The 27,512-nt window shown below is 40.7% G+C and overlaps 1 protein-coding gene across 1 annotated transcript in view; it reads left to right on the top strand.

The window, feature by feature from the left end:
• The window catches only part of LRP1B (LDL receptor related protein 1B), a 1,871,059-nt gene that overhangs the window by 419,483 nt on the left and 1,424,064 nt on the right, over nucleotides 1-27,512 (top strand). The window contains exon 2 of the mRNA XM_073545568.1: nucleotides 7,868-7,990. Coding sequence (XP_073401669.1) covers nucleotides 7,868-7,990 — 123 coding nt within the window. The remainder of the gene's footprint in view (nucleotides 1-7,867; nucleotides 7,991-27,512) is intronic.

Here is a 27,512-nt window from a genome sequence, read left to right as displayed (position 1 = left end):
TGAAGGTTATTTTTTAGCTTTTTTTAAGTCTAAAAGAAATCACTTTTTGATCTGGTAAAAGATCCTGAACACTGAAAATCTGAAGTTAAAATGTCAATAAAATGTAACGACAAACTTTGATGTATTAAAACCTTCTTAAAAGATTCCGACAAAATATAGAAATAAATAAATAAATTCATAAATTTGCTCAGCTTGCCTGCCTGCCTGTGAAGTCCCTCTGGTTCATAAACTAAAGAGCCATTTAAACCCTGAAGCAGGGATTATAATGCAGGGTTTGTGTCCTTTTTGGCAGATTTTTATCTGGCATCCTTTCTCCAGTATATTTGGCCAAAGATATAATTACATGTAAGCAAACGCCTGCTGCCAGCTAACTGTTGTCTATCATAGAAATCAAAACAAATATTATAACGTTTTTGACGACTATTATTTTTAAAACAGATGTTAGTTTTTTCATTTTTTTATTTATTGGATTATTTTTTTTTCATTATAGCTTGAATCTCTTCTCTTTGTAGATTTTCTCATTATTAGGGTATGTTCACATGTTGCGGATTTGGCTGCAGATTTTTCCTCACGGATTTTGCTAAATCCGCAGGTAAAATGACCTGCGTTTTAACTGCGGATTTAGTGCAGATTTCCTGCCGATTTTCTGCAGAATTTGTGCGGATTTTGCCTGCCTTTTTACACCTGCAGATTCCTATACTGGAGCAGGTGTAAAAACGCTGCAGATTCCGCACAAAGAGTTGACATACTGCGGAAAATAAACCGCAGCAAATCTGCGTGGAATTTTCCGCAGCATGTGCACAGCAGATTTGGTTTTCCACGGGTTTACATGGTACTGTACACAGCATGGAAAACTGCTGCGGATCCGCTGGGCCCAATCCCCTGCAGATCCGCAGCCAAGGGTATGTGCAGACGCTGCAGAATCCGCTGCGGATTAATCCGCACGGATTTTGCAAAAACCGCAGATAATCTGCAGGTCAAAAGACCTGCGGATTATCTGCGGTTTTGCCTGCGGTTTGGTCCTGCGGATTCACCATCTCCACAATGGTGGAGATAGGAACCCGCTGCGGATTCCGCAGAAAGAATTGACATGTCAATTCTTTCTGCGGTTTCAAAACCGCAGCAAATCTGCGCGGATTTTTCCGCAACGTCAGCACAGCGGTTTTTTTTTACCATTCATTTGAATGGTACTGTACACCGCAGCTAAAGCTGCTGCGGGTCCGCAGCGGCCAAAACCGCTGCGGAAACGCAGCGGAATCCGCAGCGTGTGCACATACCCTTATAGTTTTTGTGTTTTTGATCAGTCTTTTCTTTTTGTAAATGTTTCCTCTGCTTCCCACTTTTCCCCCTACACACACATGCAAAAAAAATGCAAAAAAGAACAAACAACACAGAATACAGTGCTGAGCGGTATTCTATTAATGGAATGCAAGGCTTGGAGATTTTGAGTTGCATTTTTTTGGGTTCAGATGTCAATTAGTGTTTTTGATATGAGATACTAAGATCAGTAGTGTGAGACAATATTAGAATAAATTCTTATATAACTCTGATTATTACATTTTTTTCAACCAGGTGCGTAGACACAAAAATATATATAATTGGATGACCCGTTGAAGCGCTCGAACAGCGCGAAACGGCCGTTGTCAGCTCCCTCTGCACTCCTGATATCACTCCCCCGGCCTGACTTGTGTAACATGTGCCAATAAATCAAACTATATTTTCATCAGCTCGTTGAGTGCGACCTCATCTCTACTTGGATTTATACAGTACTGTAAATTCCCAGGTCTAGCACCCGAAGCTGCCAGTTATCAGCGCCCCGAATGCCACACACCGTCTGAGGATATACGGTAACAGCGGTGCCGTCCACGCTTTTTCTTTCATTTTATGCATACAATTGGATGCATTTAGCCAAACTATGTGAAAAAATGGACGCCAGTTTCAAGAGTGTTGGATTGGAAGTCCCGGCCCGACCGCTGGGTTTCCTGATGGAATCTATCATCCTTTGTTTTTTATTTATTTTTTATTGCAGCGTTATTATATTTGTCTAAATAAGGATGAGATGCATTGTGAGACGCAGTCTATAGCCACGGATGGGGCTGGTTATCTGCAAAGAATAAAAATTCATCATTTTCACTGTATTTGTGCCAGCCTTGTCAACAACACAGATTTTGCAAGAATTGCTCGAAACCTATGATGTGTAATTGAAGACTATCCCTTTTGTATTATTGCTTTCTTTCCGTGGTCACTGCTGAGTGAATTCTTCTATGGCATCAATTGCTCTCGGATTCTGCATTTCACTCCCCGGTGCATATTGATACATTTAATCTTCTTATTCAACAGAATGCATCAGATTGCCTAGTCCGGTTGTAGACACCTCTCACTTCTCAGGTAGCCCGCATAACCCCATCTACAAGAAGGAGATTACATTCCGACATTGAAAATGCGCCTTGGAAGCAATACAGGATGGTTTAGAAAACTTAGCTGAATTTGCAATTGTAAGCTTCCGAGTTCATCTCTCCAGTGGTGGAAAGTCAATTTATTCTCCTTTTTTTTTTCGCTCCTAAGCTTCCTCGAGCCACCCAAACAATAAGCCCACACATGTAGGATTTGGCACCAGCAAAAGTCACATGGTGAATCAATTTGGATTCAGCAGTGTTTACAATGAATGATCTAAGTCAGGTTTATTGCTGCCAAAACTAACGAAAGTCCTATAGACAAGGAGGCAGAGATGATTAATGCTAGAGAGGAAAAACAGTTTCCTATGGGTTGAATGCGAGTTCCAGTCATTTTGATTTGGTTTTAATCTTTTTTTTTAGATATTTTTGCTTTACTAGAAATATCAGCTATTGATTTTTATGGAATGATTCTTGGTGGTTTTGTTCTTTTATTTAAAGGATATGAGCACCTTTGTCTTGGAAAAAATGATTTTCTTATATGTTATGTTCTTACTAAGTTGTATATTCAGTGTGCAGTTTTCATTAATTTTGTCCGCAGTGAAATTCTCCCGGTGAACTGCGGTGAACTTGCCATTGCACTGTTTTCTCACAGTGCTGAGGTCACCACAGTTCAGTGGCCTGGCTGGGAAGTCAGTGACTGCTAGTGACTGATGCTGCGATCGCAGCTCATTCATCAGTGGTTCTCAGCCTGGACGGTTGCATCTTGGCACCTTCCAGGTTGAAAACTATTTATTCCCCAGACATGAATTATGGCATGGGACAGAACGAAGGAAAGGTGAGGGATATTGTTGTTTTTTATTTTTGTTTTATTACAGGAGACGAGGGATTCAATGGAATGGACATTAGGTGAGTATAACTACATTTTTTATTTTTAATTAAAAAAAGGAAAAGTAAAACTGTGTTTTGTTTTTATTTCAAATGAATTACTTTATTCTGGCTTTGTGTTTATTTACTATATAATTATAGGATTAGTAATGGATAGGTGTCTTATAAACACCTCTTCATTACTAATCCATGGTCTTGATGTCACCTGACAATACAAAGGTGACATCAACCCCAAAAATATGAACTCCACTTGCAACTGCTACAGGGCAAGTTGGAAGAGCCGGGAGAAGTGCCAGAATTGGTGCATCTAATAGATGCATCTTTTCTGGGCAGCTGCGGGCTGCTATTTTTTAGGCAGGGGGGCAATATCCATGGCCCCTTACCAGCCTGAGAGTACTAGCCCTCAGTTCTCTGCTTTATCAAGGCTTGTTGTCAAAAATGGGGAGGACCCCAAACCTTTTTTTAAATTATTGATTTTCAGTTTTGTCTGGCTGGTTATCAAAAATACAAGAAATCCATGCCATTTTTTAAAATTATTTGTTTAAAGTGCAGGCACCGGTGATGAATACTCCCATCAACCACATCTGCTCTCGATGTTATTAGCTGCAGCAAGCATAGGCTGATAGGAGCAGTAGTCCCATCAGCTGATGCCAGTGACCAGAGGTAAACTTTTTACCTCCGATCACAGCTGTGGGCTCACTGTCATTTGACAGCATGGGAGTTGCAGTTGTCTGACCGGCGGTAATGATTTTACAGGTAATCAGAAGCAGCATTTGCTTTTATCATGCACATGACATAGCAACAAACACCCGGTGTTCAAGGTGCTGAACCCGAACAGTAATGCGGTCTTCATGGTGATGTCCGTGCCCTAACATTAGGTGTTTGGTACGGATGCCAAACTTTACTGTTCGGGTTCACCCATCTCTAATTGCAATAAGATCACCCCTAAACCTTAGTTTTTCCAAAGTGAATAACCCCAAGTTTAAAACATGCCTTGGTTACTTTCTTCTTTTTAGTGGTTGGTGAAGACTTGCAGCTGTTCAGACATGGAAACCCATGGCATTAAATTCCCTTTGCAAAATTTATATGCTGATGTTATACCAGAGTAGGTTGCTGATGTTATATCAGTTGGTGACTTTTCTGCCCTCTGCTCCTCAGCTCTTGGCCCCCCACTCTGTAACGTTATGGGGTCTCCACTTCGTGGCTGAGTTGCTACTGTTCCTTTCACTTCTCAAAAATATGCTTAATAACTAATTTTAACATAACTTAAAAAAAAGATGTGGGGTCCCCCTCAAAATTATCACTCACTGGTGATGGGGGAAGATTTAGGAGGGAAGAAATGTCATGAATGGATTTGTTACCCCGGTGGCTCCTGTTACAGGACCGCGCTGGTATCAGTGAGCTCTGCACCACCGGCCATTCTGTCACATGTTAATGGTAGATGGCGCAGGCTGGATCTTTAATTCGAATGTCAATGTGATTGAAAAAAAAGAATTCAGTGATTAAGAAATGTGTTCCATTACTTAAGTTTAGTTGAGTACAAGGAGTAATTAAAATCATCCACATCTGGTTACTTATTGCTGTTTTGTGATGCGCTCTGTTACAGATTTCACAATTGAAACAACATGCATTGCTATATAGGTCTGTCTCAAAATAGCTGTATAATCTTGATATTAGAGTATGCATTTTATGAATCCCCCTAAAGAGTGGGAAATCTCATTATGAGTCTGAGTGTATTCAGGCTCTGTCAATATAATCCCACAGCTGCAGCTTGTGCTGAGCAGTGTGAGATCTCAGCAGCGGCAGAGGGACATTGAGGAACTGTCAGTCAGATTAGGTGGGCATAGATTGAGCTTAAAATTTTAGAAAAGATTGTATAGCCACTCTGTCATAGATTATCAAAGTAAGTACAAGAAATTAACCAGATCTAAGAGAACTATTTCTTAAAGTATGCAGTTTTGATGAAAATTGACATATCCATTTTAACTTATGAGAAATTATTCAAAATGTTTTTTTAATTATATCAAAAGTGTAGGTTGTGGAACAAGTCCAAAAGTGACTGAGCCAATGTAGCACAAAAAATGGCGTCATGTAACCCAAACATAAGACAACTTTCAGGAGTAGTTGCTGTAAAACTGCAGTGAAAATAATGGCGCCCTTTTACTGGTTTTACCGGTTTCCTTACAGTTGATACATAGCCGCCTCCACTTCCTTCAATGGTTACTTTGTAGACTTTACTGAGTCTTTGGAGAACGATCTGCTTTGAGAGCCCGATATCTGAGATTTGTGACTATAGTTTCTATATGTTGAAAACACAAGGACACTTTAAATCCTGAAAATCATTTTCTACTCGGTAGTTTTACGATGGTTTTAGTGGAACATTTGTGATCCTTTCACTCTACATCACTACATCCGTCAACTCAGAATCCCCATTTCCAGCAGCTTTCCTCTTTCACCTCCCATCGCGCATTCATCCAGCGGAGTATTTTCGACTGAAGCTGCGAGTTATGATTACTTTATTAAATAATGACCTTGAAATGTATTTTAAAGTATATTTTCTTCCTAGGAATTTATTATATTTTTGCGAAGGTCTGAGGAACCGAAGCCATGAAAAATACCTTCCACTTCAATTTACTTCTTAAAGAATGTTCCTTTTATTCCGCACCCATTTACAATGATGTCAGGCTTCTTATTTTTATTAGGAGGATCACAGGAATAATTTTCGAGATTATTCTGCTCTGACCTCACTCAAAAGAATTTGAAAGTTTTCTCAGAACTCGAAGTGCGAGGTATGAGCTGGAAAGTAGTCAGCACGACATTTCGTCTACGCTCGCAAATGGACTTAAAGCAAAATGATCTTGTCTATCTGTCTAGAATTCTTTTTAAGATAAAGGGATTGTGACAATCATTTGCTTAAATTAGGTTTTTATGTTTGATGTATTTTTTACGAATTTTTGAACTTTCTTTTTCTTCCATATTGCTAACTACATATAAAAATAATCTTGCAATTTTTATATTTGCCAATAGGCCTAATTTAAGATTCTAACTTCCTTTTAGGCATTTGGCTATTAGCAGCAATAAATAGACTCAGACCCTATTTGTTTATACAGAAGCATTGTCTAAGCATGCTCTAAACCGGGCAGCGGTTATTGTGACTGATGGATCCTATATTGTCTACTGTATATAGAGGTGTTATCAGTCATTGTACTGAAGGAGGAGGTGAGCTGTGACATCACCTATTGGGAGTGGTGGATCCTGTGCTATCTACTGTATATAGAGGTGTTGTCAGTCATTCTACAGGTGGAGGAGGTGAGCTGTGACATTGCCAGTCGTGAATGGTGGACCGTGTGTTATCTACTGTATATAGAGGTGTTATCAGTCATTCTACTGAAGGAGGAGGTGAACTGTGACATTGCCAATCATGAATGATGGACCGTGTGCTATCTACTGTATATAGAGGTGTTATCAGTCATTCTACAGAAGGAGGAGGTGAGCTGTGACATTGCCAGTCGTGAATGGTGGACTCTGTGTTATCTACTGTATATAGTGGTGTTATCAGTCATTCTACAGAAGGAGGAGGTGAGCTGTGACATTGCCAGTCATGAATGGTGGTCTGTGTGTTATTTACTGTATATAGAGGTGTTATCAGTGATTGTACAGGAGGAGGAGGTGAGCTGTGACATCACTTATTGTGAATGGTTGATCCTGTGTTAACGTTCATTATAATTTTGCCTTGGAAGAAAATCAGGGTGCTGAAAAGTTTTCTGCTCAGAACAGAAAGTGAGAGTTTAGTCTAAGGCCTAGTGGCCAGTATGATCTTTATTCAGGATTCTCATCTTTTGAGAGTGGCTACAAAGAGCGTCTCTCGCTCTGGAAGACCTGTCCCATCCTACATTAGATAAACTATTGAATCAAATGAAAATGAAGAGCTAGTTTTCTCTGTGGTGGTTCTGCAAGGCAATCACCTTTTCCCTCAGATCAGATGACAAAAATATACGGACACCAATGGGGACAGTTCTTTATTTTCTTTTATTATTTGAATGCATTTTTTTTTGGCAAAAGATAACTTTTGCCATTAACATTTTTCACAGTTTGGCTTTTACAAGTGTTCTGCTTTCTTGCACATCTCTGACTGCAGAATGAGCAAACTGAGGATCCGCCAGTGAGCTTATTCTGATAGCTTGTACCTTTTTTTCTGCCTTTTTTTAACTCGTCTGTGCTGATTTATGACCAAAAACCACATTAAAGCTGAGTTGTACTTTGGCGTGGTCATAAATCTTTTTTGAAGAGCTCAGAAGAAGACAGACAGAAGAAATTGATTTTAAAAGGAAATTCAATTTGCAGCTTAGTTATTCCAAGCAATTTGAATGTTCCTTGTGCAATAAACATAGAATCTACAAAGTAATCAATACCCATCTCACCTGTCCCGCCACCCTCTCTGTCTTGTAATTGGTCCTTTTATGAAATAATAAAATATGTATTTTTCTATGATCTATTTTTCCCCCTTTCCATTCGAATACCATGTCATCGTATCACTTTTGTTATTTTCCTTTACTCTTTTAATTTGTGCTCCTTTTCACTTTCAGAGCCACAGTTATGCGATCCCGGGGAGTTCCTATGTCACGATAATGTCACGTGTGTGTCACAGAGCTGGCTATGTGACGGAGAACAGGATTGTCCCGATAAGTCAGACGAAACACTAGGTCTTTGTAAGTAATGGATTTTTATTTTCAAGTTTTGGTGTTTGTTTGCTCTTGTAATAAGTGTTTGACCTTCAGATATCTGGAGACATAATAGTCGTTTTCCTTTGCACTTTACTGGGCTTTCATCGTCTCACACCTTCGGGAAACAAAAAAAAAAAAGATAAAAATAAAGTATTGGGAAAAGGGAAAAGAACAGTAAGAAAAAAAATCAAGTACATTAAAATGTAGCAAAAATTCAGATTCCCGTTTTTATGGACTGGACTCAATTGCACTAAGTCTGTTGCATTTGTTTGATTTTTGGTAGAATCAGAACTTCTAGGCTAAAACTTTAATGGTCCTATCCATCATTTGCATTTATTTTATTTATTTTTGTGTTCTGTTTTCTTCTTTTATTTTGTGGTATTTGCTGAAATTTTTTGTGCCAAATTTATTACAATAGTGCACATGGTTCATGAGTTTTGCACAAAGTCAAAAAATGGTCTTTTATTCTGTCTTTAAAATGAGCCTGTCACCAGCAAAAAAAAAAGCACTATTAACCTGCAGATATGGGGTTAACCTGCATATTAATGGCATTATTAACCTGCCTTGTGCCTGCACTAACCCGAACAGTGCAGGGAAAATGTTAACTTTATTCCTCCCTGCAGTGTTCCGGTTTCAGTCACGGGGGTGGTGCCAACGTGGTTCAGTCACCGCTCTGATTGGCTGTACCCGTACCCCCTTCCCTGATTGACACATCCACCACATTGGGGCCATCTGTCAGTCAGTGCTGGGGGTACGGTTACAGCCGCCTCTATGTATACTGAAAGCGGTGACTGAATTTGCTCCGGCGCTGCCTCCGTGACAGAAACTGGAACACTGCCGGGGATAATAAAATTAATTTTCTCCCTGCAGGTTTTTGGTGAAATGCGCGTGTCAGGCAGGTTAATAGCACTGTAAACCTGCAGATTAACCCCATATCTGCAAGTTAATAACGTTTTTTTTTCTGGTGAAAGGTTCCCTTTAACCAATTTTGCAACTTTCCAGAGCAAAAAGTTGTGTGTTTCTCATACTATCGCAAAAATTACTCAAAATTTCCAGTGTTCATGAAGTCACTCTAGGAGCAGACAGGAAAAAATACATGTGAAACAAATCTTGCAACTCTTTAAAAAGTTGCAAATGATCAATTAAGCGAAAACATCTGGAAACCGTAAAGTCTGCCCACAATGGTAAACTAAAATAAAAGAACAAGTGGACCCTTATAAAATTGAGTAAAAAAATGCACAAATGTAAAGATGAATTAGGTGCGAACCATTTAATGGCAAAATAAAATGAAAAAAAAAAAGTCTACAAAAACAAATGCAAATTCATTAATAAATTGGTCCCTATGTCTAAAATTTATGGAATCCATGACAACTTTTGATCAAGGTAATAGGTCAAATTTGCGGATCATAGCGAAAACTTGTATGGTCTCAAGATTTCACTTTGGGCAAAAATGTGGTGGAACACTTGGAATAAATAATGTACATAGAGGAAGCTAGTAACTTGCCATTTCACAGTGATTATAACTTGTGCCAAAGTCACCATGAAGCCCTAAACTAATCCTGTCAATTGGACCTTAAAGTTTTTGACTTCAGTGTAAATACTGGTATTTAAATTTCCCATCCTGTCAGGATTGAGTCATCCGACCCTAATTTGTAATGTTTTAGAAAAAATTCTCTAAAAACGTATTTATCCAAGTTTTGGCTTGTGTGACCACAGTTGCAACGCTCTAAGACTATACTGCAATGTCTGCAAACACAGCATGGAACCTTGTGGCGGTTATAAAAAAATTAGCTGTTATTGGATTTTACTTAGAACTATGAAAGAAAAAATTGATTGCATCCTTATGATACTTGCAGAAACCTTAGTGGTGTTAGATTCTACAGCCACTTTGCAGTGAATATTACTGCCACCTTTTGATGACTGTAGAAAAAAATTGAGTGGTGTTAGTTCAATTCTATTGCCATTAATTAAAAATAAATTGCATAAAATGTTTTGAAGGATGCAAAAACTTAAGTGGTATCGGATTCTACCCACCCTATACAAATAAAAATTTGCATAAAACTTTAGAACCGTTGCAAAAACCTTAAATTTGTCAGATTGCATCACCACCACGGTGCAAAAATTGCAGGTTGCAAAAAAAAAAGTGTAACTTTATGATGGTTGCCTAAAATAAAAGAGGCTTTGGATTCTACCAGCACTATGGGGAAAAATGTATTTGCATACAACTTTATGACGGTTGCAAAAATTCAAAATGTGTTACATTGTGTAATTATGGTGCAATTATTGCATGTAATCTCATGACAGTTGCAAAAAAAAATGCATGCAATCTCATGATGGCTGCATAAATTAAGTGGTATTTAGAGATGAGTGAATCCTAACTTAAAATTTCTGCGTTCGTATTGAATGGTTAGTGTCCGGTGCTAAACACCGATCATGGACTTTTCCCAGAAGTCCGTTGAAATGTTCGAAGTTTCAGGGGAAGTCTGTTGCAGAGAGAGAGAGAAAAAGAGACATTTTCCAGGTTAAAAGTTTGAGTCTTCATTGTTTTTAGTTGAGTTCTGGTTCCGGTTCATGTTCGGGTGCAGTTCTGGTACCTGTTGTGAACACTTGCGACCTGACTTCTGAGTTTGGGCTCCCTCTGGTGGTTGCTACAGGTAATGGAGCTGGTCGGATTGACAGAGGTGAATCATCTGAAGATGATTGGAGGTCAGGTGTTACAGACTGGGAAGATTTAAGTGAGCAACCTTCCCTCCGTTGTTGCTGGTGATTGTTTTCCTCCTGTGCATTTTTGGAATCTGCTTGCCTGCTTGGTCCTGCATTGTTCAGATAAGTTATTTGCTTGCTGAAGCTTTTTGCATTTGATTCAGTTTTGGTCTTTCACTGATTTCTGCTTTGCTGGCGTAGGTTCAGCATTGTTCCCTATTGGGATCTGTGCTGGACCCCGCTCCATATGCCACAGCACATGTCAGTCTGTTCAGTATTGCTAATCCTCTGTTATGTCAGTGTTCTTTGGTTTTGTTTCCAGTTCATTCCAGAATTCTGATCTAGTGGGGGAGAGGTCGTGTGGCCTCAGTATTTTTGCATATCAGATGTGTTGGATTTTTCTTAGTGTTTTTTGCGTGATTGCAGACAGTATCTTTCCTGTCCTGTCCTATCTAGACAGTTTTGGGCCCCATCATTTGCTTACTCTATTTTCTGCCTGTGTTTGTGCCTCATCTTGTCTCACCGGCAATATATGTTTGGGGGTTATCTATTCCTTTGGGGTTCTACTCCGGAGCAGTTTAGCTTTCCCCTTTCTTGCTTTAGGCTTAATTATTTCCGTGGCTGTGCTGAGGCATCTAGGGCATCGTAGGTACATCCCACAGCTAATTCTAGTTGTGTTGTTAGTGTAGGGTCGGGCTGAGGGAGGCGATTAGGTGGTGCTGATCCAACAGGACTGGGGGGTGACCCACTTCGTGGCGCCAGCAGACATGAGACTGAGACAGGGGTTGTGTCCAACAGTTCAGATTTTATTGGCCGCTTTTGGGATGACCACCAAACTTCATTACAGGATTAGTCCACAATTTACACACACACCCTGGTACCTTCTCTTTCTTAGTTTCACCGTTCATGGCGTCCCCACTGTGGCTGCCCTAAGCACCTTCACCACAGTGTTTCGCCCTTTAGAGTATGCCATCCACCTGACACTCACAGTCTGTCTCTGTCCGCAGCCACTGTCCTTTTTGGGTCACCCTCCGAGACCGTCTTCACTGTCAGTAGCTCCCTGTAGGCTTTTTCCGTCTTTCTACCTACAGCAAACTCTCCTCTCTAGTGAGCTCCCTTGGCTGACTGGAACTTCCAGAACCTTCCCTGACCTCTTATACTCCCAGTCCCAGTAGCTCCGCTCACTATCACCTGACAGTAACCTTTGACCAATGGCAGTTACCTTGACCTATGGCAGTTACATAACCACTCTCCTACACTCTCCACTGCCCTCTAATGGTCAAACTACCACATGACACCCTTTTCTCTTTATCTCAGCCTACACTGCGCTTTCTCTCTGTCTCTTACTACAGACAGACCTGTCCGTCAGCTCAACCTCCCCACATTAGTTTTAGGGGTCTACAATCCGCTTAGTTACCAACCTTTCTGGTTATCTGGTTGCCTAGCTTATTCCCCGGATATCCTCCTTGGTGACCTAATCATAACAGGTACCCAAACAAACTTTGGACTAAATAAACCAACTGAAATATCCTAACTCCTACAGATATCCCAGTGTATCAAAAAAATAGCCCCAGACAGATGCGGATTTTAGCGTTTGCTCCATTTGTATTTTCTATCAGATTGATGGAAGGTATCTAAACCCTGCTGTTTTTGACTGTGAAAGTTTTTCTTTCCATAAGAGAGCTTGACAGTTTTCCTTAAATAATAATAAAATGAAAAAAAAAATAGAATAAAATCTACAATATTACTCATCTCCTTGTATTGCAAATATGCATCTCTCTAGAGCACAATGCCAAACGGTACATAAATGCCAGCTGTTATCTGGAAGAAAATATAGAAAAGCGATGGATCATAACTATTGCTCATGCACAAGTGGAAGGAAAACATATATGCTTAAAGGAATTAGTTGGAAAATACAGGTTTGCTTAACATTGCTTAACAATACCCATTTAAGTGGCAGGAGCCGTCGGAGAGCGCAGCAGTATCTGAATAGACGGCGGAGCACAAATGACTAGAGAGAAGATGTTATTAAATTTTAATGTCCCTAGTTTGTGTCTGAGGAAAATGAGAATGTTTCCCGTTGAATGTCACTATGTTAATCATCGCGTATAAAAGGCTGAGACTGACAAGAACAAAGCGCATGGAAGATTTATAAAGTATTGAGTAAAGGCATTAAGTGTTTTTTATTTTGCCGAAAAAAAACTTGTCGAAAAAGTTAAAGGCGATAAGTTTGATTTAATAAAAAGTGATGGTAAACTTCCCTCCACTTTCTGTTATTCTGTTGCTTTTTTTCCATTTGTAGGTAAAGACATGACCTAAATTTCTGTTAAAAAAGTAAAGAATTGAATTACTAAAATAATCAAAGTCCTACGGCGACATCTGTCCTGTTAACCCTAGGAGACTGTATGAAATGTATATGACCCTTAGTATACACTGCTACAGAGTACTGGCCAAGGTGGGTCTCCATGTACGTCTCCATCATGCAACACCAATGCCCCCCCATTTAAAGTCGTCAATCCCTTTATTTTCAATAAGAATGCCATGCATTGTCAACCAGTCTACCCCATCAGAATGACATGAACTACTAGTTTAAGCCATAGTTCCTCAATTAGAAAAGAACAATGGACAAATAGGGTTCACTGCGCTGCCGATGGTGAGCAATGGATGAAGCTAGGCGGTTTATTGTCATCGCCTTTCTAAGTTATCCAACCTCTTCATCAGGACAAACAAGTGTCTACATAGTTTGTCAATTGTCAGGTGGAATATTCTAACAATGCCTGCCTAGTATAAATTGCCTATTCCCCAATGCTATTCTTAGCCTTGCCTATTGCCAGCAAAGTCTACCATGATTACACAGTGACCTCTCGATGTAAGCCAGAATTCACCCAAGTGTAAGCCATAGATTCCCAGTGAGAACTGGAAATACCATCTCTGTGAGGCACAAAGGTTTTAGAATATAACATATATTATTGTATATATATTATATTATCATAATATAATCCACAGACCCTCCAATTGCATGTCACAATGCCCACCATTTTTGGCCAGAATGGCATGCGTATTGTAAGCCAATGACTGTGATTGGTTCTTGATGAGTCGCACAATAGGGTGATACCTTATGGAGGGACAGTGGGTAAGTGCAGGTTACTCTCACCTGGTTGAGTTGTGATAGGCACAACTCCTATGTAGGCATCAAGAAAATAAGCTGAAATATCGGATACAGTAGGATGAAACATGTAAGGTGGGCTGCGCTTTTAGAGTAAATAGAAGTTTTTTTATTCACAAAATTTTCAACCCTATTCGTGCGTTTTTATCGAATGATTAAAGCAAATGAAAGTCATAATGCCCACCATTGTCTACCAGAATGGCATGCACAAAGTAAGCCAAGGTGGGGAACCTTTTTTTCTGCCAAGGGCCATGTGGATATTTTAACCATCCTTTTGGGGCCATACAAATTGGGTGCTAACTCCATCTACAATGTAAGTCTTGATGCTGGCGCTGGTGTCAAGACGTAATTTTTCATTGCATGTGGCTCAGCATTCAGTAATCAGCACTGCACACAGTGGAAGAAAACAAATAAAAGGATGGTGGCCATCAAAACACAGCTGCCAACCCAAGCACTGTGGTCCCCAAGAATCTGTCAGGGGCCCAGAAAAAAGATCATTGTGGGTCGTAAATGGCCCACAAGCTTGAGGTTCTCCACCCCAATGTAAGCCAGTGGCTCTAACTGAAAACTGAAATATCCATTCTTCCAATCACAATGTTGGGTTATATTGTCCTCAAGGTTAGCCACACACTCAAGCTGGAAGCTGGAATACATTGTCTGACAGCTAAGCTAAGCAGACCATGTTATATCCAGTGACGATGCTCTCCATGGCCATCTAGAATATCTTCTCCTAGTCTACTACAGAGTGTTATTATTATTATTTAACAGCCTTCAGCTTGATCTCAAGCCATAGTGACTTGATGGATTAATGATCTGTAGAAAGGTCGATCTTGTGCAAGCCTAGAGAGGTCCACCAGAGTCTTCTCCGCTGGTCTCCCTCTTTGTCTTGCTCCTTCTAGTCTTCCAATCATGATGTCCTTCTCCAGTGATTCCTCGCTTCAAATAATGTGTCCAAAGTAGGTAAATTACAAATTACAGTTTACCACTTGGACAAGCTGCGGTGGTTGCCTAGTCCATCACCCGGTTTTCATATTAAAGGCAGCCATCAGCCTTAATTTACTTCTAAAATACCTACCAGAGAAAGCCATAGTGCCGGGTCACTTTTGTTTGACATTTGAAACTATCACATACAACTCTAATTATTTTCCAACAGTATTATTGCACTATGGTGCTAATTTATTGGATTTATGACAACATTATTTGGACGACTGATGTCCAACATATTTACTATGTGCATTTGTCATTTCTTTGCATTACATTAGAGAGAGCCTCTTGATTACCTCTTTATATACCGTATAACCATGTACTTTGCATTAGAGATGTGCGATGAGAGGTTTTATTATACGTTACTATAAGCGTCACTGTCTCCTGAAGTGCTAGGCTGATTTCAAGGAAACCCATCCATTCATCGATGAGACTTAATCTAGTTGTTTGGTGTTGATCATTTCATGCTAATACAAGATACATGATGATTGAAGAAGCGTTCTTGCAGGTTAGAGATGATGGAATATTACGGTTGGGATGGTAGAGATGACACCGGTCTGTATGTCTCCGAGCATCACGTAGCTGTAGGTGCCATTCCAATCTTCCAGGTGTTGTATTCCTCACTCTAGTCATAAACAGCTGCTCAGTCCATGTGAGATTATAGGCTTGACAGATTGATAATAGAGTATGTGGTGCCGTTATTGCACAGTCTCCAGTTTAAAAAAAAAATAGATTGCGATACATCAAAGGACTGTTAGTGATCATCATATAAATGTATTTATGGCAAACATATTCTTTAAGAGCAGGCACAATTTCATATTGGAATTATACATTGTATTTCCCTTCTAGATGTTTTAACCAGTCAGTGACCTATTACCATGCCAAGTAATGATCCATACAAACCAGTCAGGAATCTAAAATAGCCAGTCAGTGCCCCCCATAAGACAGGTGGTCAGTGAGTCACAACCGACAGCCAGAACCGTAACAATCAGTGACCCATTATAGATCAGTGTCAGTGCCCCACAATACAGCCAGTCAGTGGCCTCCTGAGACAGTCAGTCAATGTCCTGTAAAACCCTTAGATAGTTTCCCGTGAGACAGTCAGAACCATAACATAGTCAGTGACTCCTCACATAGCAAAGTCAATCTCCCACAACTCAACCAGTCAGTGGTCCGTCACTTCCCTGTAACACCATTTGTGTCCCCCAAAGTCAGTCACCCATCATATAGCAAAGTCATTGCACCATAGCACAGCCAGGTCCACATTAAAGAGCCAGTCAATGGCCCATAAATTATCTGTGAAGTGACCAAACCCAACACCAGTAAATAAACTAGAAAAAAAAATCAATGATCCACAATATAATCAATAGAGAAAAGGAGAGAGGTGGTGGATTCTAGGCGCTGCCGCTGCTGAAAGTGATTCCAAGCCGTGAGGATAAAAAACTGGTTTCTTATTGCAATGTGTTTCTGGGTAGAATTTACTCTTTCTTCTTCTTTATACCTGAAGAAGGAGTCAATTCTACTCTGAAATGCGTTGAAAATAATAAACCTCACGGCGTGGAATCATTGTGCTATTAATTATTTTATGGATCACTTATTTTTTTATCCTCACTGCTTGGAATATCTTTTGCCAGGAATCCACTACCTCTCTCCTCCTCTCAATTTACTATGTCCTCCACCTATTGGGTTTGACTTCAGCAGCCGGAGTAGCAGCCCTACATTGGAAATCAGTTCACTTTTTCACGCAGTGGAGTTTCGCACAACCTGCCCAGGTGAACAACCAATTTTCCAGTCCGTCCTCACTTACAGGTAGCCATATCTCACAGGGATTGCCTCTTTTCTTCATTTTGCAGTCCATAACATAGTCCGTGACCCATAACATAGCCCAACAGTGCTTGCCCGTCAATGTCCTGATGCATTGCCATTGAGTGAACCACTAAACCAAGTCAATGACCCATAAAAAAGCCGGTCAACATCTGATGACACAGACATTAAGTGCCAATAACATAGACAGTGTGTGTCCCAAGGTAAAACCGGCCTGTGGCCTATGGCACAGCCAGATGGTGCCACATAACAGTCTATCAGTAATCCTGAAAATCAGACACTGCTTAATGACATAGACAGTAACTAACCTACTGTGTATCTGTCATGGTTTGAACAGGGTTCTTGCCCTGCACTCCCAGGGTTAAGTGTACGTGGCCTCTTTCTGGATCTGGGAGGGGTATTTATACTCACTCTTTACCAGGGTTCTCTGTCAGCTATACTGTTATTCTGGCTGTGTGTCTGACCCCCCTGGTGTGCTTGTATATTGCATTGCTTGTTTGCTTCCTGTGTATGACCCGGTCCGTTCCCTCACTCTGTACTCCGTTTCTCATTTTGGTACTATTGTCTTTTCCGGTTCTGACGTCCTGGCTTGGCTATCGTTACTGCATTACAGTTTGTCCCTATTGTACCGTCTATTGCCCATTCTGGTTTTCTGATCTATTGCTACGTCCTGACTATCCATTCTGTCTAACCCTTTGGTACTGTCGAGCGATCTCGTGCTTTGACCTCGGCTTGATCTGGTTTCTGTCTCTGTCTATGCCCCTTGGTAACATTGTCCAGTAGTTACCTTTCTAGGAGTTTCCCTGCAGCTCCTAGCTCTGTGGAGCTTAGGCCACACCCCAGCAGTCACGTGCTTCAGGTTCTGTGAGCCTGGCATATGCATCGTCACCACTGCTGCCCCGCTCCGCAGGTATCTTTGTGCACAGTTTTTGTACTCAGGACATGCGCACTGGCTCAGTGAGCAAGTGCAGTGCAGTGTTCCTGATAGTAACATAGGCAAATGGTGCCCCATAACAATCATCCAAAACCAAAACCCATCAGTGCCCGATAGCACAGCCAGTGAATGGCCCATAAATCAGCCATAAAGTGACCTAAGAGACAGCCAATAAGTGAACTAAAAAAACTAATCAGTGCACCATACTATAACCAATGATGCCCTATGGCACTACTATTATGAGAAGCACAGAAGCCAGTCAATGGTCCATAGCAAAGTCAGTCAATACCGCATGACTTACACATTCAGTGACCCCATAAGATGGACAGAAAGTACCTATAACATGGACAGTCAGCCTTCTATAGCAATCATCCTTTGCCATATATGATAGTCAGTGATCTATACCAATATGTGTCCTATAAACGATGACTCAAAAAAGTATGCGCCCTATAACAGTCGAGTCCTTCATAATGTAGCTAGTCAGTGACCCATAGTAATTAGACAATGTCCGTTCCAGTTACCTCATTTGTAGTTGGATCCTCACCAGATAGAAAGTGTCGACACATGCTTGCAATGGAAAACCCCTTTGAGAAAGATTCATTATTCCTGCACCTATCATAGAAAACTCCTTTATCATTGGAATCTGGAACCTGTCTGGCACCATAAAATGTAATAGAAAATGGCCACCTGTAATGTCATCGCAAGGGTGAGTGAGTTTTTCCCATGATTTGAGTATTGGCAATTTCCAAATTAATTTTTATTCACCTGTTTTTAGGAATGATTAGATTATTGAATATTCTCCAGGTTTACTTCTGATGAATCAAAAATTTATGGAGAATTGATTCATCCATTGCACTCTAAGGGTTGGCAAACCTGGCAGATTCACTAGTGAGCCTCTACCCATGATATGGTATTGTTTTATCACCCTAGATATTTCTTAGGTTTGTAACAAGGTAGCACGGGGTGGTAGTTATGGGCAAGTTCACTAAGCCACAGTCAGTGAGCACCCCGGCACCTTGTACATGGAGAGATGAGTGACGTCTCAGTCCTACGATATGGTCGGTTACCTCCGTTTCATGGTCACTTCCGTTGCTGGGGACCAGATATCAGAAAACACCACAAAGCCACAGTTCTGTTCCAATGGTTAAACTTTACTGAACAGCAGTATATTCATCTCACAGACAGCACAGTTCAAACACAGAGGCATCTTCTTATCTTTCCCTTTTGTCAAGGCAAACTCGGTTCTTCCTTTCAACTCTGTCTATATCCTTGCAGCCTCTGTCTCACTCTTGGTCAATTTCTGACCCACTATTGGACAATCCCTGTCTCTCTTCTGGACAATCTCTGTCCCACTCGTGCTCCAGGCCCACCAGCTTCCTGCTGTTTCCCTGGTCTGGCTATGAGTTATAGGGTATCGGGCTCGCCAACTCAGCTGCCTCCTAATCACAGCTGCTAGCTTTGGATCCTTCCTTGGAACGGTTCTGTCTAAGCAGCACAGTTTTCAGCCCGGGGCCCCTTACTGCAACAGCTTTATCCCCATGGCCTGTAATACTCTGCTTATACGTCCTGCCCTTGGCCAATCTGCCCGGGCGTCTGACAGAACCAGGAAGTATCTGTCCTATATCTCCCTGCTCTGTGCTGCTCTGCTCTGTGACTCATCCTATCTGTTTAACCGTTATGCTGCCTGTATCTAACTACCACTTCTATTTATTCTATGCTATCCTGTCTCTATGATGCCCCCCTCTATTCTAATCTGCTGATGGTCCTGCAATACTCACTTATCTATCCCTAAGCTAAAGCACAATACATCACCTTACAGTACATGACAAATACATTACAGTATTATAACCTTAGTAAACTGCACATTACATTAGTATGTGCTCGGTGTTCAGGAGAGAGGAAGCACATGAGGGTCCCCGCCACCTCCTTACAGGTTCACTAATGCAACGAAAATATAGCATCCAAAGATGTTAGGAAAATCAAAGAACCAGTGTATCTATAAAGTGCATAAAACTAAAAGCCTTCATGCAGGATCTAGAATAGTACAAAGTAACATCAAACATCCTTCTTATGTTAAGAGGATACATTATTCTTCATATTCTATATTTGTATATGTTCTGCTCTCCTTGCACAATAACCTTTACCTAGTATTCTGACTTGAGACAGGGTCACTTATCTGTTTATGATTTTCCTGTCCTTTTAGCCTACATATATGTTTATATTATTTTTTATATTATGCAGCTTTCAATTTTGGAACATAATGGAGTCTTGTGCGTCAGATGTGATTGGCGGCTGTCGGAAACAAGGCCACATTTCATCTGCTATATAGTTATGATCCATGAAGTGCAATGGGACTAATGTATCAGTCTTGTTACGATGAAAAAAGATTCAATTATGTTAATAAATATTTATCAATGTATCGCTTCATTATCCCTTGAAAACTAACAGCTCCCATGGTTTCCTTTTATTGTCTTAGTAACTGAGTTAATAAATTGTTATAGTGTGATGCAGAGATTCAGATGAGACCCTCTTCCGTCACATCTTCCCAAATCACGTGGGACATGAGAACTGGAAACTTGTTTGTTCGATCCTTTTTTCCCCCTTTTTTGGGGGGGTTGATTCTACTAACTCTTCTTTGCAGGATTTATGGATCAGATCCCAGCACAAGAAATGTAAACCAGGCCAGTCTAAGAACTTTCTCTCCAGTGGCCCAACCTTACCCATTCTCTTGGTTCATCATATCTCAAGATATACGACACTAGGGTACCAGATTTAAAAAAAAAAATACAACAGCAAACAAAACTTGATTTTTTGATGCTCTGCCAGGCGATGTTTATGTTAAGTTGTCGCGATGGAAATTGAAGCCTGCCAATGGTTTTTCTAGCATTTCATGATAATGTATCATATTTGATTGCTTAACTTCAATGAAAGGTAAGTGTGGACACATCTTTAGTGGACTTTTACCTGCTTCGTTGGAACATATGTCCATATATATGAATAGTGGAATGGAATCCAATGATTTTGGGCACCATTTTCAAACTACACATAAATGTATTTTATCATTCATCTGTGTTTTTCCTGCTAAAAAATGAAGACATTGTGCAAAATTTCTGTAACCAAACATTAAATATGTCCCCATACCTTAAAGGAATTTTCCAGCCATGATGTGATGTTCAGCAATAACCGCAGCTGCAACACCCTAATAGTGTGTTATGTACACATGTGCAGTCCGTCATCATCATCACGTGACTGCAAGTATATAATTTGAATACCTGTGGTCATGTGCCAAAAAGATTCTTATCAGCAAGTGACCGCAACAATGAATGACCCGGATGGTGAAGCTGATCTGCACATTACCATTAGGCATGCAAATCACATGCAGTGAAGGAAATAAGTATTTGATCCCTTGCAGATTTTGTACGTTTGCCCACTGACAAAGACATGAACAGTCTATAATTTTAATTGTAGGTTAATTTTAACATTGAGAGATAGAATATCAAAAATAAAATTCAGAAAATCACATTGTATAAATTATATACATTTATTTGCATTTTGCATTGAGAAATTAGTATTTGATCACCTACCAACCATTAAGAGTTCTGGCTCCTACAGACACTCCTAATCAATTTGTTACCTGCATTAAAGACAGCTGTCTTACATAGTCACCTTTATAAAAGACTCCTGTCCACAGAATCAGTTAATCAGTCAGACTCTAACCTTTACAACATGGGAAGACCAAAGAGCGTTAAGTCCTCCTGAACTGGCACAGTGCTTCCCGAATATTTTCCCATTGCTGGAAAACCCCTTTTAAGGCAGTGGAGCACAGAAGCATCATTTCATTTCAATGCGTTATATTAGGACCCCATTCAAGTGCTTGATGGTACCCCGGTGATCAAGCATTCATCATCAATCACAATCTATATTGCTTTCTAAAAAGTTTTTTCTTTCTACTAATACAGCATAATATTAGAGAATCCCATAACTTACTCATAATCCAACCTCTCAGATCCCCGCTAGTCAACAGAACTGGGTCCTTCAATTTAAGGATTAGTTAAGTCTTGATTGGTAAGATACTCATTACCAGTATGGAATATCCAAGAGATATCCCAGGTCTATTTAACTCCTTACTGATATTGTATGGTAAAAGTCGATAGCGGGTGTATGGAGCAGGCTCACGGGGTGAGAATGCCCCATACTCAGCAGATATTGGCTGTTTGTTACAGCCAGGACCAGCCTCTAACCACTGCAGGTGGAGTGGAGATCACAAATGTTAACCTGTGTAGTCAAACTCTGACAGCAGGATTAACAGCACGTTGGCCTGGCATAGGAGCGCATCATTCTGTGCGTCCATCTGCACTACTCACTAATCTAAGCTAGCGCACAATACATCACCTTACAGTACCTGTGCGGGCCCATAACGTGATAGCGGGTGCCTGATAGGTTGCGCTGACAGCAGAGGGTCTGTTGAAGACCTTCACTCTTGTCATCATTACCAAGCTGTTTAGAAACTCGTTCTGTAGCCAAGGTTCAAAGGACACAATGATTTTTACTGTATGCACAAGTGATCAGACAATTGCAGGTTATGGTCCCCTAAACTGACTAATAAGAACAAGAAAAGTAGAAAAAAATGTTTAAAAAATATGGAAGAAATAAAAAAAATTAAGTTCATGTCACCTCCTTTTTCCGCATTAAAATTAAAGATTATAAAAAAAATAACAATAGAACACACATATGTGGTATCACCGTGTTCATAAAAGCCTATAAAAATATAAAATAATGAACCCGAAAACAGAAAAATTCAAGAATGACAAAATTATGTTTTTTTGGTCATTGCAAAAATATAAAAAAATGCTGTAATAAGTAATTAAAATGTCATATCTATCCCAAAATGGTATCACTAAAAACGTCTCGTCCCCCAAATAGTAAGCACTCAAACCGCTCCATCAACTGAAAAACTAAAATGTCAAGGGTCTTAGAAAATGATGATACAGTACAACCCCCCATTTCTTTATCCAAACTTCTGATTTTTCTTACCACTAAAAAAATGAAAAAGCTGGACAAGTTTGGTATCGTCGTACTTATACTGAAGAGCAGAATCATATTACGAGGTCATTTTTACCACCTAATGTCTGCCGTAGAAACAACTCCCAAAAATCAATGTCGGAAGTGCGGTTTTTTTCAGAATTTCACAGAACTTGGAATTCTTTTTTCTGTTTTTTTCAGAACACTATGTGGTAAAATGAATGGGGTCATTTAAAATTACAACCGGCTCCTGCAAAAAAACAAGCCTTTGTGCGTCTATGTGGACAGTCGGATAAAAGAGTTATGGCTCTGCGAAGAAAATTTGAGACTACAAAATTGTCGTGAAGGGGATATGGAAAAGTCCTTTATGTTCAGCTGAAACTTAAGGAGTAGTATTATAGGACAGTCTGTGTCATCAATAGGGAGACTTATCTAAAATTGTTTATATATAAACTTTATTGTTATTATTATTATACATTTATATAGCGCCATTTATTTCATGGCACTTTACATGCATGTGAAAAGGGAAATATAGACAAGTATAATAAACATGTGCAAGACAAGGGATACACAAGTACAGAAGGAGAGGGGACCCTGCCCGCTAGGGCTCACAGTCTACAGGGATGGGTGAGGATTAGAGTTGAGCGATACCGTCCGATACTTCAAAGTATCGGATCGGAATGGATCGGCCGATCTTTAAAAAAAGTATCGGTATCGCCGATTCCGATACCGGAAGTCCCATTCAAGTCTATGGGACTTCCGGTATCGGAATAAGAAAAACCCTGTTTTTGCCTTGTACAGCCTCTCTGGGGTCTGTACGGGCCTTTCGGGGGGCTGTGCCGGCCTGCCAGGGGGTCTGTGCAGGCTCCGGTGGTCTGTGCCGGCCTGCCGGGGGGCTGTGCCGGCCTGCCGGTGGTCTGTGCAGGCTCCGGTGGGCTGTGCCAGCCTGCCGGGGGGCTGTGCCGGCCTGCCGGTGGTCTGTGCAGGCTCCGGGGGGCTGTGCCGGCCTGCCGGGGGCTGTGCCGGCCTGCCGGTGGTCTGTGCAGGCTCCGGGGGGCTGTGCCGGCCTGCCGGGGGGCTGTGCCGGCCTGCCGGTGGTCTGTGCAGGCTTCGGGGGTCTGTGCAGGCATCGTCCGATGGGACTACAAGTCCCATCGGGCGATGCCTGCTACCATGACAGTGATTGACACATTAGCCAATGATGGGACAGTAGTAGTCCCATCATCCGGCTAATGTGTTAAATGTTAAAAAAAAAAAAAAAATTCCCACACAGCAATGGCATAAAGTGAGACTAGGGACTTTTTTTTTTTTAAGTGGCGGAGGAATACAGTGCGGAAGGATACCTACCTTCCGTCATTGGATTCCTGCAGCCCGTAGAGAACGGCAGCATCATCTGATGCTGCAGTTCTCTACCCAAGATCGTCGTGGGACACACTCGTGGACTGCTTCGGATCGTGGGTGAGTATTTTTGTGGTTTGTTATGTTAATATTTATTCCGGAAAAGACAATGGCTTCGGGGAACAATGTGACAAGTATTGGTAAGTATGTTACTCTATGTTATATGTACTGTATGTCTATGTATGTATTGTATGAATGTATTGTATGTATGTAGTATATATGTGGTATGTATGTAGCATGTAGTATGTATGTAGTATGTATGTAGCATGCATGTAGCATGCAGTATGTATGTAGCATGCATGTAGTATATATGTAGTATGTATGTAGCATGCATGTAGTATATATGTAGTATGTATGTAGCATGTAGCATGTAGGTAGTATGTATGTAGTATGTATGTGGTATGTATGTAGCATGTACTATGTATGTAGCATGCATGTAGTATGTATGTAGCATGCATGTAGTATGTATGTAGCATGCATGTAGTATGTATGTAGTATGTATGTAGCATGCATGTAGTATGTATGTAGTATGTATGTAGTATGTATGTAGCATGTAGCATGTATGTAGTATGTATGTGGTATGTATGTAGCATGTAGTATGTATGTAGCATGCATGTAGTATATATGTAGTATGTATGTAGCATGTAGTATGTATGTAGTATGTATGTGGTATGTATGTAGCATGTAGTATGTATGTAGCATGCATGTAGCATGCATGTAGTATGTATGTAGCATGTAGTATGTATGTAGCATGCATGTAGTATATATGTAGTATGTATGTAGCATGTAGTATGTATGTAGTATGTATGTAGTATGTATGTGGTATGTATGTAGCATGTAGTATGTATGTAGCATGCATGTAGCATACATGTAGTATGTATGTAGCATGCATGTAGTATATATGTAGTATGTATGTAGCATGTAGTATGTATGTAGTATGTATGTAGTATGTATGTGGTATGTATGTAGCATGTAGTATGTATGTAGCATGCATGTAGCATGCATGTAGTATGTATGTAGCATGCATGTAGTATATATGTAGTATGTATGTAGCATGTAGTATGTATGTAGTATGTATATAGTATGTATGTGGTATGTATGTAGCATGTAGTATGTATGTAGCATGCATGTAGCATGCATGTAGTATGTATGTAGCATGCATGTAGTATGTATGTATGTAGTATGTATGTAGCATGCATGTAGTATGTATGTAGTATGTATGTAGTATGTATGTAGCATGTAGTATGTATGTAGCATGCATGTAGTATATATGTAGTATGTATGTAGCATGTAGTATGTATGTAGTATGTATGTAGTATTTTTATTTTTATTTTTTTTTTTTAACATTTAACATATTAGCCGGATGATGGGACTACTACTGTCCCATCATTGGCTAATGTGTCAATCACTGTCATGGTAGCAGGCATCGCCAGATGGGACTTGTAGTCCCATCGGACGATGCTTGCACAGACCCCCGGACATCAGCACAGCCCCCCGGCAGGCCGGCACAGCCCCCCGGCAGGCCGGTACAGACCCCCACAGGGTGCACAGACCACCGGCAGGCCGGCACAGCCCCCCGGCAGGCCGGTACAGACCCCCACAGGGTGCACAGACCACCGGCAGGCCGGCACAGCCCCCCGGCAGGCCGGTACCGACCCCGGGCAGTCCACACAGCCCCCCGGCAGGCCGGCAGAGACCCCCGGAAGGCCCGAAATGACGGCGCATCATGATGCGCACACACCGCGCATCATGATGACGTCAGGCCGTCAATCAACTTTGAACTTCCGATTCCGATGCCGAATTCCGATATTGAAAAAATATCGGAAGTCGGTATCGGAATTCCGATACAGCAAGTATCGGCCGATACACGATACTTGCGGTATCGGAATGCTCAACACTAGTGAGGATACACTAGGAGAGGGTAGTGCTGGTTGTGCAGTGGTTCAGTAGACTGAGGATCATTGCAGGCTGTAGGCTTGTCGGGACAGGTGGCTCTTCAGGTTCTTCTTGAAGGTTTCTGTTGCTGGTGAGAGTCTGATGTGCTGCGGCAGAGAGTTCCAGAGTATGGGGGAAGCACGGGAGAAGTCTTGTATGCGGTTGTGTGAAGAAGAGATAAGGGGGGAGTAGAGAAGGAGATCTTGAGAGGATCGAAGGTTGCGTGCTTACGTACCAGGAGACAATGTCACAGATGTATGGGGGAGCCAGGTTGTAGATGGCTTTGTATGTCATGGTTAGGGTTTTGAACTGGAGCCTCTGGGCAATAGGAAGCCAGTGAAGGACCTGGCATAGGGGGGAGGCTGGGGAATAGCGGGGAGACAGGTGGATTAGTCAGGCAGCAGAGTGTAGCATGGACTGGAGTGGGGCCAGAGTGCTGGAGGGGAGGTCAGAGAGTAGGAGGTTGCAGTAGTCGAGGCGGGAGATGATAAGGGTGTGCAATAGTGTTTTTGTGGTTTCATGGTTGAGGAATGCGCGGATCCAGGAAATATTTTTGAGTTTGCAGAAAATATATATATATTAACTCCCAAAATAGTTTGCCCAATAAAAAAAGGTCCGTTTACAAAATATGACCTCATGTCAAATGCCATAATTTGTAGCAGTAACTCTTAGCTTATAAGAACTTTAGCCTCCTGGAGGGAACTTTTAATCCCGATTGGGGGCCTATGTGACCCTGACAACTCAAAGTATAATATAAATATAAGTAGTGTAAGCTATTGCTCATTACTCACCATAGATAAGGAAAGGGTTTTCAACAGGAAATATTCATGTCACTTGGGTGTTAGAACTTATTTCTTTTCAGAAGGGTATAATGAATCATTTTAATGTGCACCATTTTACTCGGTGAACACTTTGAATAGAAGCATGACCCACATCTTATTAATTCTAAGAAGCTAAGGAATGGAAACTTGGCTCTGTAACTTAAAAAATGCAATATTCCATTCTTATGTTTTAATAATATCTGGGTGATCCATTTGCATGAAAGTCTCATTGCTTCAGACGGTGATCCACCTAATTGTTCGAGGCCATAGTAAGCATTTACATATCGTATAATAAAAACATTATGCTTTACGTTTACAGTTTATTAGGTCCCATATAATGCACCGCAGCTACATTAAATCAAGTGTTCACCAAAACGACACATAATAATAAAGTATATAATCATCAGTAAAAGCTCCCAATCTGTAGGTGGCATACGTTTAATGTATTTGAGGTAGCCGTGCAAATAGTTCTATTAAATTAGCTCCGATATCATTTTAATACCATTTAATTACACAACGCAGAAGGAAAAATAGAAAGAAATGTTTAACAGTTGTATTGTAAGTCTGCAAAGAAAAGGATTAACTTCAAAAGAACTTTAATAGAGTGTTTATTACTTTCATTGTAAAAACTTATGAAGGTGGTGACGTTGAAATTTTTTTTGCAATTTTGGGGTATACTGCTATTTTTTTCCATCACAAATGCAAAAAAAAACAAAAAAC

The sequence above is a fragment of the Dendrobates tinctorius genome, unplaced genomic scaffold (assembly GCF_039654945.1).
Source record: "Dendrobates tinctorius isolate UK_male_01 unplaced genomic scaffold, ASM3965494v1 ptg000143l, whole genome shotgun sequence".
Taxonomy (NCBI): Eukaryota; Metazoa; Chordata; class Amphibia; order Anura; family Dendrobatidae; genus Dendrobates; species Dendrobates tinctorius.
This window is presented reverse-complemented; position numbering and strand designations above follow the sequence as displayed.